This window comes from Myxine glutinosa, chromosome 8 (genome assembly GCF_964187855.1).
Source record: "Myxine glutinosa chromosome 8, kmMyxGlut1.1, whole genome shotgun sequence".
NCBI lineage: Eukaryota > Metazoa > Chordata > Myxini > Myxiniformes > Myxinidae > Myxine > Myxine glutinosa.
Window position 1 is genome coordinate 99,591,979 of NC_136268.1, and position 13,373 is coordinate 99,605,351.

General features: G+C 41.7%; 1 protein-coding gene across 4 annotated transcripts in view; it reads left to right on the top strand.

Moving 5' to 3' along the window:
* LOC137432760 (choline transporter-like protein 5) overlaps positions 1-12,714 on the top strand; it is a 99,406-nt gene extending 86,692 nt beyond the window's left edge. For all 4 annotated transcript variants that reach the window (XM_068124934.2, XM_068124936.2, XM_068124935.2 and 1 more), the window contains 3 exons: positions 4,163-4,248; positions 6,180-6,264; positions 10,426-12,714. In XM_068124934.2, the coding sequence (XP_067981035.2) occupies positions 4,163-4,248; positions 6,180-6,264; positions 10,426-10,520 (266 nt within the window). In that variant the 3' untranslated portion in view covers positions 10,521-12,714. The remainder of the gene's footprint in view (positions 1-4,162; positions 4,249-6,179; positions 6,265-10,425) is intronic.
* The last annotated feature ends 659 nt before the right edge of the window (positions 12,715-13,373 follow it).

Below are 13,373 nucleotides of genomic sequence, written 5' to 3' on the forward strand. Positions count from 1 at the left end.
TCTCCCTCTCCCCCAGTCTCCTCTCCTCCTCCCTCAGTCTCCTCTCCCCCTCCCCACAGTCTCCTCTCCCCCTCCCCCAGTCTCCTCTCCCCCTCCCCCAGTCTCCTCTCCCCCTCCCCCAGTCTCCTCTCCCTCTCCCCCAGTCTCCTCTCCTCCTCCCTCAGTCTCCTCTCCCCCTCCCCACAGTCTCCTCTCCCCCTCCCTCAGTCTCATCTCCCCCTCCCACAGTCTCTTCTCCCTCCTCACTCCGGCAGTTGTTCCAATTGAGCAGGTACGGCAAATATTAGAGGTACCGGTAATTGAACTCTTCTCTTGGAGCAACACAGTGTAAATCTGCCCCCTTGTCCTGTTCATTCATCAGTGAAATGTTTTGCAGAATAGTACACGCATGGTGACGTCATCGGACTCGGACCGCAAATATAACCTCAAGCAATATTATCCGATACTTCATCCGGATTCATTACAGCTGCTCTTGTATATGTTTGCTGAGCACACATTACCTTCCAATGTTTTTGTTGCTCAGAATCCAGTGCAAGTCAATGTTAATGTTCATTGGTGGTCTCGTTCTATTCCCTCATTATTTTATTCATTTTGGAGATAGCATTTACAAACGCGAGTGGTGACACATAAACGATGCTCCGCCCCTCTACCCAAGTGCAGAGTACCTAATTGCAACTTTTTATTGTGACTACGTCTAAAAAATGAAACATTCCGACTATATAAAGAGTCCAACATTCCAACATTCCTCCAACATTACAGCTCAAATGGAAAAGTCCCTGGGAAAAAAGTCTTATGGGCGGTGTATAAGAACATTACATTACATCTTTCTGTCCAGCGAAAACCAATGTTACTCTTTTCGTTACAGCATACAAAATGACATTTTTTAAATTAAAGATTTCAAATATACTTCTTTAAAGTGTACGTGCACATAGCTTATAAAATAAGAACGAAAAAATATCTCTCGGCAATTTCCAGTCTGTGTTTATTTATTTTACATATCGATACGTGACTAACATAATTGCCTTCGAACGTTTTTTGCAAAAAAAAATTTCTTCACTATTACCTAACTATACCCAACATATCCAGAAAATTTCATGAAGATCAAACTAATTTTCGATCCAAATTTCGATTTTTATTTTTGGAAAAATTGCCTTATGCACAAAAGTATTCTCAAAATCGGCGAAGGCAATTATGTGCGTAATGTATCGATATGTGAATTACATGTCCATGCACACGTGAAATGGAGTTTCTTTACTAATCCTGGATGTGAACACGATTCAGCCTTGAAAACCCGTGTGAAAAACAAAAAAAAACATCGATGGAATGAATGGAAGTTTAAACAGGATTACCTTTACTTCTGTATGATAATGATGAATGATGCACATTACGCACATTAAAAAAAAAAACTTATAAAATAAGAATGAAGAAATATCTGTTGGCAATTTCCCGTCTGTGGCGATACGTGAACGAAGCTGCGCCCCTCTACCCACATTGTTGACCTTTTTGTATTGTGACTACGTCTAAATGAAACATTTCGTTGTGACGATGGAAAAGACCGCCGCGAATTTTTCATATATCTCGGCAATTTCCCGTCTGTGGCGATACATGAACGAAGTTCCGCCCCTCTACGCACATTAAAAAAAAAAAAAACCACCTTTAGAGGCCATTTTTCGCCGCAAAGCGGGGGTTGGCCTTTTTCGGGAACCGTGGTTGTTGTTGTTTTTCGGTCCCCTTTTTGAAGCAATGTTTTACGGCTGGATGCCCTTCCTGACGCCAACCCTTTTTGCCGCCTTTATCGGCAAGCAGGGAATTACCAGTGAACTGGTACTCAATTAGCCGACCTCGGAAGGATGACAGGCTTAGTCAACCCCCTGGCGTTAATTCAGCGATCGACCGGGATTCGAACCCAGGATCCTAGGATCCTAAGCCGGCACCCTAGCCGCTAGCCCAACACCAGGGTCTGCCCCCCCCCCCCTCTACGCACATTGTTGACCTTTTATTGTGACGACGTCTAAATTAAACATTTCGTTGTGATGATGGAAAAGTCCGCCGCCAATTTTTCACATGTCTTGGCATTTTCCCGTCTGTGTTATTTTAGGCGGTGTGTGATATATCGTGCCGCAAATTTCAAAAATGGCTCAGCAATTTTCCGTGTGTGCATGAATTTTCTCAATTATTGCTGACACCGAGTCTAAAACCATCAATAAAAATGAAATCACATGGTGAATTAGAGTCGATATAAAGCCGTGAGGGAGTCTCAATTGACTTTATGTTACAGGCCTTTGAAAATGCATTTTGTTCTATAAACAGTAACTTTCATCGAATTTTCTTCCCGTTTTTTGCAACCGAGTCTAAAACCATGTTAGCGACTGTGAAAAATGAAATGAGATGTCGAATTAGAGTTGAAATAAAACTGTGAGAGAGTAAAAAACCGTGAGCCTATCAAAAAAGGCCTCAAAGCTATGCGAGGAAACAAAATCGTGGTGATTTGTTGTTGAAGCACCTTCCAGAATGGGTGGACCTATTCCCTCAACGGGGGAGGCCACACCCACGGACAGACAGACAGACAGAATCACCAACGGAGAATATTATATAGATATACACTACATGGTCAAAGGTATGTGGACACCCAACTATCACACCCGTATGTGCTCGTCGAACATCGCATTCCATAATCATGGGCATTAATATGTAGTTGGTCCCCCCTTTGCTGCTATAACAGCCTCCACTCTTCTGGGAAGGCTTTCCACTTGATGTTGGAACATTGATGCGGGGATTTGCTTCCATTCAGCCACAAGAGCATTAGTGAGGTCGGGCACTGATGTTGGGTGATTAGGCCTGGCTCACAGTCAGCGTTCCAATTCATCCCAAAGGTGTTCGATGGGGTTGAGGTCAGCGCCCTGTGCAGGCCAATAAAGTTCTTCCACACTGATCTCGACAAACCATTTCTGTATGGACTTCGCTTTGTGCAAGGGGGCATTGTCATGCTGAAACAGGAAAGGGCCTTCCCCAAACTGTTGCCACAAAGTTGAAAGCACACAATCATCTAGAATGTAATTGTGTGCTGCAGCGTTAAGATTTCCCTTCACTGGAACTAAGGAGCTCAGCCCGAACCATGAAAAACAGCCCCAGACCATTATTCCTCCTCCACCAAACTTTACAGTTCGCACTATGCATTTGGGCAGGTAACGTTCTTCTGGCATCCGCCAAACCCAGATTCGTCCGTCGGACTGCCAGATGGTGAAGCGTGATTCATCACTCCAGAGAACGCGTTTCCACTGCTCCAGAATCCAATGGCGGCGAGCTTTACACCACTCCAGCCGACGCTTGGCATGCACATGGTGATCTTAGGCTTGTGTGCGGCTGCTCGGCCATGGAAACCCATTTCATGAAACTCCTGACGAACAGTTGTTGTGCTGACATTGCTTCCAGAGGCAGTTGGGAACTCGGTAGTGAATGTTGCAACCGAGGACAGACTATTTTTACGTGCTTCAGCACTCGGCAGTCCCGTTCTGTGAGCTTGTGTGGCCTACCACTTTGTGGCTGAGCTGTTGTTGCTCCTAGACGTTTCCACTTCACAATAACAGCACTTACAGTTGACCGGGGCAACACTAGCAGGGCAGAAATTTGACGAACTGACTTGTTGGAAAGGTGGCATCCTATGACGGTGCCATGTTGAAAGTCACTGAGCTCTTCAGTATGGCCCAATCGGCCCATTCTACTGCCAATGTTTGGCTATAGAGATTGCATGGCTGTGTACTTGATTATATATACCTGTCAGCAATGGGTGTGGCTGAAACAGCCGAATCCACTGATTAGAAGGGGTGTCCGCATACTTTTGCCCATGTAGTGTATGTATGTGTATATCGTAAATATTCAGAGATCAGCAGTCGATTTATGTGAGGCCTGTTTCCAGAAACAGTAAATACACATTCTGGTGCACTCGGATGCATATGAAACAGTGTTTATTCCTGGGTAGTTGAACATTGGGTGTCTCAGCAAAACCTTCCTTCTGTTAAACCTTACAACCCAAAGTGGTGAACTTGGCAGAGTCTTTTTGTAATTTCTCTATTGTGACTTAATGTCGGTTTTGCATTTAAAACTTGGACAATAAGGCTTTATCTGATCATCCTCACATTTTTACATTGCTTTATTTGGACAGGCATCCTTGCATTCTTCTTCTTCACGGGAAAGATTTCTATTGGACAGCACACACCTTCACTCAACTACTACTGGGTACCCATCCTGGTCAGTGTTTATTTTCATAAATATAACAGAGGATATAACACTTAAACTGACATCCAGCAAATGTTTAAATACAAGTAAACATTGCATACTCGCTCTTCTTGCATAGATGTATATGACTTCATTAAGCAAGCGCTTCAAATAGACACACATTGTGAGACTTCGGATTGTTGACCTCTCTTAGACTTAAATAATACAAAATTATCAATGCAAAGCCTGGTATTGGCTTCATTGTTAAGGTGGCTGGTTTAAGATCTTAGGGTCATGAGTTAAAGTTCTTGTCGTGCCATTAAATAACACGAGGTAGGTCGACTCAGCTTCTGTGGTCAACAAAATGAGTACCAGCTTACTTGTAACAAGGGCACTGCCTCAGTGACAAGCACCTTACAGTGTGGCCGAGCAAGGCAAAATATGGTTGTAATATTTCCAAAAAATAGTGTCCAGGTGTACAGTGTGTTCCAGAAGAAAGTATCACTTTATGGAGATATCAACTCTTTAAATTGCTCACTGAAGGTGGGCCGAGATGGGCCCAGGGGAAGTGCCCAGACGGCGGGAGTGCTGATGCTCGCTTGTTTAACCATTCCTTTCGCGTCATCCCTCACATCGGGCTGCTGAGGCAGTTTCATTGATTAGGGGTCACAATCGTGGATGGGTCACCACTCCAACGCAGGATACTCAAATGGCTCACCTTTGCCAGTGCTGGTTCTCATTTTGCTGACCTCGGAAGGATAACAGGTTGACTCGACCCACCTGGTGTTAATTGTAGCATGCCTGGGACATGCACCGTCGGACTGCCAGATGGTGAAGCGTGATTCATCACTCCAGAGAACGCGTTTCCACTGGTCCAGAATCCAATGGCGGCGAGCTTTACACCACTCCAGCCGACGCTTGGCATGCACATGGTGATCTTAGGCTTGTGTCTTAAGATCTTAAGACCTTAAGATCTGAAGCCAAATGTCATGTCCAGCAGTCTGTTAACATCGAACAATGGACGAATGGACCGAACTGGCTTGTTATTCCATTGGACTGTGTTCAATTAATGGCGGCCTTGCGTGCAAGAACTGCAACTAGCACACAGGATCCTTAGTTCTGATTTTATCGGGGTCTATTTCCCACCACAAACAACAGGGAAAAATAGAACACGGTGGTGGAGAACGAGGGCGGGATGAGGAGGAGGTGGGGGGAAGAGGAACACAGATTCACAATAAATCATCATTTACAAGAGGAATAACAAAATACAAAGACTCAAGCACAGACAGGGATGGGAAACGAGAACCAGTGAGCCTTCAGCTCTTGTGGAGGCGTTGACACAGATGGCGATGAAGCAGCCACGAACCAAGCGAGCAGAGAGAGAGAGAGCACTCACGAACATGCGTTTAAGCAAGAACACGAACAGAAGATGAACCAGGAACATGAACAGGCAACGAAGCAGGAACAAGGACGGGCCACTTCTCAAGCGAGGAAAACTCTCACTCTCTGTGCCAAACAAACTCTGCACTCGTGAGGCGATAAAAAAAACCAGTTGTTGTGTAGTTCCTTCACCTCAAATAATTAGTATACCACATATTTTGTTACATAATATAATTTTTGAATACAGTTGAACCAGAAGCCACTTTATGTTTGCAATTGAGCAGAGTGTTATACCTGTGTAGATTAACAAACAACATATATCTGACACTAGTTGGGGTTTTTGTAAGGGTTGGGCCTTGTTCCTTGTTGCAGCATTGTTCAAATGTTACTTGGCTGTTCCTAAAAAACAACTAGGGAGGAGAGAGGATGGGACAGTTGTGAGTGCATCCTCTTGTTTATGCATTACAGTGAATGCAATAGAAACAGGAAAAGTGTGGAAAAAATGGTGATATTCATTTTGTTTGCCACTTTGTAACATCACCTTGATGTACTCATTTTGGTTTTGGACTTTGTGCTGCCTACAGACGGTGGTCATTGGTTCCTACATGATAGCACATGGATTCTTCAGCGTCTACAATATGTGCATTGACACCCTCTTCCTGTGTTTCTGTAAGTTTCGGCTCCATATATAGTCACGGTTTACACGGCTTCTGTCGAACATGATGGTGTTTAAATGTTTTTCAAGATTCATAAAATTTATGTTTCTTCTATATTTACTAATCCTCTTTTTCCTTCCACCCATGCAATCGTTGGATCTGCTTTGTCCCTTATCTTTGCATGCAATCTCTGTGCTCCTTTTGTTGACCTCACAAACATTTTTTCCTCTTACTTCACTCCTGCGTCCCTTGCACCGCTTGAATCACATTCGTTCTGCTTGCTTTCTCTTGACCACGTACCATTGTTTTACCATGCATACATCTTCTTGCCTTTCACCCCCATTTCCTCCTCCTTTGTCTCAAATGGCAAAAACACCAATTTTGCTTTTCTCTATTTTTATGTTCATCGCCCGTTGTTCTGCTTATCATAATGTTGTGTTCAACATACATACACACATCCGCATGATCACATGCATGTATATATGCTCCTCCCTGTGCCTTATGACCATTGCTTGTGCTATGATAGGCGAGGATCTTGAGCGTAACGACGGCTCAGCCGAAAGGCCTTACTATATGACTCCCGAACTTCTGCAAATGTTAAGAAGCAAAGACTTTGATCTTCATTCGCCCGATATTGATGAATAAGGCAGCGTATGGACCTAGGCAATTGTAACAATAGAGGTAACAATTTTGGAATTTCCTAAAAAAGATTTGTGCCCTGGTCATTATGATCGAAATCATAACATCATGGGTGTTCATGTTTCTAAGTTGTATTGAAAGGGTGCAGCTTCTTATGATAAGGGTAATAGGACAAATAAGCAATTTGTTTTGCTTTGCTGTATCTCCTTTTGGCTTCTTCTTCTTCTTTCTAACTATCTGCTTACCCATGATTTCTCTAACCCCATTCAACCTGCCTAACAGCTCTTCGTTTCAGGTTTCACCCCCTCACCCCTTTTTCACCCTTCCCTTTTCATGTGCCCAAATATGGGAAAGACAGACCTCCTCTTTGCAGATCTTTGCTGTTTGTTTAGCCTCCCTGCAAAGTAAGCTAGCGAAGTTGGTGTTTCCTGTCGTGCAATAGCTGGTTATCTCAGCTCCATTTTAATCCCAAATTTTGATGGCTTCTGAGGATGTTATTGTTTGAGGGGAAAAGATGAAATACTGAAGTCTCTTTTTCCATAATATATCTTCTCAAGCTGTTTCTTCTTGTATATCCTATTTTCCATATTACCGTCATATCTTCTCTCCCAAGTATAGGTCATATTACGCTCATATTGTTGGAGCTTACATTCTTCTCTCCCAAGTATAGGTCATATTACGCTCATATTGTTGGAGCTTACATTCTTCTCTCCAAAATATAGGTCATATTACGCTCATATTGTTGGAGCTTACATTCTTCTCTCCTAAATATAGGTCATATTACGCTCATATTGTTGGAGCTTACATTATTCTCTCCCAAGTATAGGTCATATTACGCTCATATTGTTGGAGCTTACATTCGTCTCTCCCAAGTATAGGTCATATTACGCTCATATTGTTGGATCTTACATTCTTCTCTCCCAAGTAAAGGTCATATTACGCTCATATTGTTGGATCTTACATTCTTCTCTCCCAAGTATAGGTCATATTACGCTCATATTGTTGGAGCTTACATTATTCTCTCCCAAGTATAGGTCATATTACGCTCATATTGTTGGAGCTTACATTCTTCTCTCCCAAGTATAGGTCATATTACGCTCATATTGTTGGAGCTTACATTATTCTCTCCCAAGTATAGGTCATATTACGCTCATATTGTTGGATCTTACATTCTTCTCTCCCAAGTATAGGTCATATTACGCTCATATTGTTGGAGCTTACATTATTCTCTCCCAAGTATAGGTCATATTATGCTCATATTGTTGGAGCTTACATTCTTCTCTCCCAAGTATAGGTCATATTACGCTCATATTGTTGGAGCTTACATTCTTCTCTCCCAAGTAAAGGTCATATTACGCTCATATTGTTGGAGCTTACATTATTCTCTCCCAAGTATAGGTCATATTACGCTCATATTGTTGGATCTTACATTCTTCTCTCCCAAGTATAGGTCATATTACGCTCATATTGTTGGAGCTTACATTCTTCTCTCCCAAGTAAAGGTCATATTACGCTCATATTGTTGGAGCTTACATTCTTCTCTCCGAAATATAGGTCATATTACGCTCATATTGTTGGAGCTTACATTCTTCTCTCCTAAATATAGGTCATATTACGCTCATATTGTTGGAGCTTACATTATTCTCTCCCAAGTATAGGTCATATTACGCTCATATTGTTGGAGCTTACATTCGTCTCTCCCAAGTATAGGTCATATTACGCTCATATTGTTGGATCTTACATTCTTCTCTCCCAAGTATAGGTCATATTACACTCATATTGTTGGAGCTTACATTCTTCTCTCCCAAGTAAAGGTCATATTACGCTCATATTGTTGGAGCTTACAATCTTCTCTCCCAAGTATAGGTCATATTACGCTCATATTGTTGGAGCTTACATTCTTCTCTCCCAAGTATAGGTAATATTACGCTCATATTGTTGGAGCTTACATTATTCAATCCCAAGTATAGGTCATATTACGCTCATATTGTTGGAGCTTACATTATTCTCTCCCAAGTATGGGTCATATTACACTCATATTGTTGGAGCTTACATTATTCAATCCCAAGTATAGGTCATATTATGCTCATATTGTTGGAGCTTACATTATTCAATCCCAAGTATAGGTCATATTACGCTCATATTGTTGGAGCTTACATTATTCAATCCCAAGCATAGGTCATATTACGCTCATATTGTTGGAGCTTACATTATTCTCTCCTAAATATAGGTCATATTACGCTCATATTGTTGGAGCTTACATTATTTATTCAATCCCAAGTGTAGGTCATATTACGCTCTTATTGTTGGAGCTTACATTATTCAATCCCAAGTATAGGTCATATTATGCTCATATTGTTGGAGCTTACATTATTCAATCCCAAGTATAGGTCATATTACGGTCATATTGTTGGAGCTTACATTCTTCTCTCCCAGGTATAGGTCATATTACGCTCATATTGTTGGGGCTTACATTTTGAGATGGAGAATATACTCATAAACCACTTTCAATAGGTATCGTGTCTTGGAAATCCCATCATTCACAAGTCTTGATTTACTTGCACTTATGCAGATGATTTAATATTGCCATATGTGTTGAAGTCTTCAAATCCAGTGGCTGAAGAACATGAAGATTTCCCTTCTGCTGATGCATTATGATGTTGGCAGCACTACAGGTAGCGATTTTCTCTTGGGGTGGTATAAAAAAACTTAACGAAAGGCTGATCAACGAATTTGGCATGCATTTTTCATTCATGAGTTTGCCAATGGCACCAGCTCTCCTAATAAAGTGGATGCTGGTCTGGTATGCCAAGTACATTTTTACTTTCCCCTCATGTCTGTTTTCCTCTACTTTCTTTGCTTAAACCCCCCTCTTTCATCCTTTCTTTGTTCTTCCCTCTTTCGCTACTTCCTTCTTTCCCAACTCATGCTTTTCCCTGTGGGTCTTTGAGTGTGGACTATCAGCAGAATCTGTGAATCCCAAAGGGGGGACAAAGTATGGAGAGGGCAGAGGGTGCAAGACCAGAAATGAGGCGGAACAAGACAGCAATACTACCGACCTGTCGATGATTCATTGGCCCATAGACTTAGCTTCATCACGAGAGATTCCAATTATCTTGAAAGCCTTGGCCTCCTAGAGAGATCATGGCTGAGAGTGAGACACAGAAGTTTGAGTGACTGAACCTCTTCGAGAGGGTTGTTGTGAAAGTAGATGGGGAGGATTTGCGGTACAGTCTATTCGGTGTGTGTGTGTGTGTGTGTGTGTGTGTGTGTGTGTGTGTGTGTGTGTGATATTTCTGAGGAATGAAAGATTCTAAACAAACCAATGTTCTATATCATTATAATGTGGCTACGTTCATTCTAATAACAACTGAGTTGTAAATTTTGGACATCACTAGACATTTGTCAATGCTTTCATTTTTAATTTTCATGTTATTTCAACATTTTATACAATTGCAATGTACTTTTGTAGCTTAATGCTAAGTTAAAGCTAACTGGTACACTCTAACTGAGCTATTTGGCCTGCTGTCCACAGTGGAGGATCTGGAAAGGAACGATGGCTCTGAAGAGCATCCTTATTACATGAGCAAATCACTGATGAAGCTGCTCAAAAAGAAGAACAAGAACTGACATGAAGTGTGATGTAGCCTCAAGAAACACGTGCATGCTCCAAGGTTGTGCCTCAATTGACTTGCAGCACCGGTGCATGATTTGGATACTGGCGTTATGGGATGATTAGAAGACATTATTAATACTTCCGATACTTACAAGTACAGGGTGTTTCAAAAAAGTGGACTATTTCAACGTTTTATTGTAGAAAGATTACAAAAGGTAGCAAGTTCAGTTGATACATTGATGGAAAGCATACACCAGGCCATTTTCAAATCACTCATTATACTGCCAGTGATTGACATTTTCAATGTGTGCTCCACCTCTGTTCAAACAGGCTTTGATCCTGCCTCCAAAATTCTCCACTACTCATCTGCAAGTGGCTGTAGTGGAAGCCTGATGGTAGTCCTCCACCTCCTGCTTCAGGACATCCAGGCCTTGAGGTTTGTTGATGTAAACTTGACCTTTGACAGCACCTTCAAAAAAAAAATCCAATGGATTCAAATCCAGGCCGTGCACTGTGCCCAGGCTGATGACACGATTTCCAAACTGCTGGTGCAGCAAGTCGATGGTTTCACCTGAAGTGTGTGGTGGGGGCAATGTCCTGGATGAACCATGCAAGTCTGAGTTGGTTTGGAGACGGTAGTTGAGCGGGATCAGCGTGGAATCGGTGCATGACCTCACGGTATCAATCGCCATTGACTGTCACCGTCTTACCATTGGCGTCCTTGGATCAATACGGTCCCAGCATACCCCATCTGGCATTCAATGCACAGAAGCAAGTGGGCCTGGGGCTCTTGAGAGACATCTCAGACACCTCCTCAGGAGGCTCAGCACCCTAGAAGATGTTGTTGAGATGGCCAGTTCTCGGGAATGCTGCCGGTGGGATTTCATAGGACTTTCGATAGCAGAATGTCTCACAAGATCAATGTTCCCTTGGTCCTTGGTAACACTTGGTGGGCGGGCACCGTTTCCTTTATTTTGATTTTTCACACTTCCATGTGCTTGGAAGTGCTCCACAAACAGCTAAATGCTCCCATTGGATGGTCCATTATGGGTGTAAACATTGTCATCCTGACAGCATCGTCGGCACACCCGCACGTAGGATTTTGTCTCAAACCACAAAGTCACAATTTTCACTTTTTGGTCTTCTGTGAACACCATAGTTGATGTATGGTCCTACTGGCTACTTGTTAGAAATGGCAAACCACAACCACCATAACCTACAAGAGAGAGGGGGGTATAGCATTAGAAATGACGGAATATCAGGCTGCTCGAATAGTCCACATTTTTTTGAAACACTCTGTAATGCCTTGTTTGCACAGTTTATTGAAAAATAACATTGCATGTTGAGCTATCGGCCACTTTCTAACTCTTGAATACAGTTGATGGTTTTAGCATTAAAAAAAAAATGTATTGCAATTTTACAGGACACACCATTTACCTTTCTTCTTCTTCAAAATTCCTATTTTGTTATCTTTGTCAACATCACTGCTATAGTAACCGAAGTTTGCCAAAGTTTTTGCTCAACCTCGAGATTGCAATTGGCTTTCAGAGAACCTAAAAACTGCACAACGACCACAAGTGTTATGACTAATTTTTACAAGATAACTTGGACCTGCATTTATGTACATAGTATGGTTGCACCAATTATCTTTTGTTATAAATGTTAATAATATTTTTGTGACAAAGCGTGCTTCCATCTTAAGCACAAAAAGTAAGTGTTGAGTTTTTTTTTCAGTTTTCAGGTGCTTTCTCGGGATGTCGCACAAAGATTGTTTAAATATATGCATAATTAGAATAGCTTGTTTGTTATTAAGGTGCTCAGTACCCATGGTTTTGATGCTAATATATTTAAATGTTTTATCTTTTTAATGAAATAGTAAAGGGAGTGTGTTTTGTTTATACAACTTTGTTAATGGATTATTTAATATTGTCATGAGCTGGGGGTGCGGCACAAGTCCCAATGTTCCAATGAAATATATTGAAGAAAGGTGTGCCTGCCATAGCCCTGGTGGAACCAAATGTCCTACTCCCTGCTTTCTGATCATCGGATGATCGAGCGGATTAACCCAAGGGCTCATCCAGGTTCCAAGGTTGCATTAGCTGTCGTTTTATTTGTACTATACGATGGTCGACTTTGTACCACGGAAATGCACAGAACAAAGAATGGAGCCAGTCCAGCTATTAAAATAAACTTCTTTATTAAACTATGCACATGTCGCAGTCCCATCTTACTATAACTCACCAAATGTCTGTCCGTCTGTCTGTCCGTCCGTCTGTTCCCAGGTACCGCAAAAACGGCTGAACCGATCGCAACGATATTTTGGGTGGGTAATCCTGGGACCCCCTGGAGTAAAATAGGCGATATTGTTTTTCCAATTTTTTCTAATTTTACAAATTTTTCCAATTTTCCAAACACGATGGAATAATATTTACCCATATGAACAGTGATGTGGCTTTTATTGAAATTATAAAAATACCGTTTAGATTTTGATGATTTGCATGTGATATGATTTAACGGATGGTTATATAAATCGTTTAAATAATCATTTGCGCCTCCCAATTGAAGCCCCGTCCGTAGGGGTCGGGCTGGTACCGTTGCTAGTTTATATAAATGTCCAGTTCAATAGTCGATCAAATAAGGGTTCTAAAGCTCAGGATACTTGCATAACAATTACTTCAGAATCACACAAGTTGACTGTTAATCCAGCACTGCACATATTATAATCCTTCAATCCATATCATTACAAACCTGCCTAACCATATCAAGGCAGGTGCCATATCAATACATATCAAGATTACAAATCTAAGATGTAACTGCATAGATGTTTTATAAACACAGAGAATACAAAAGACATGAGAAATACAAAA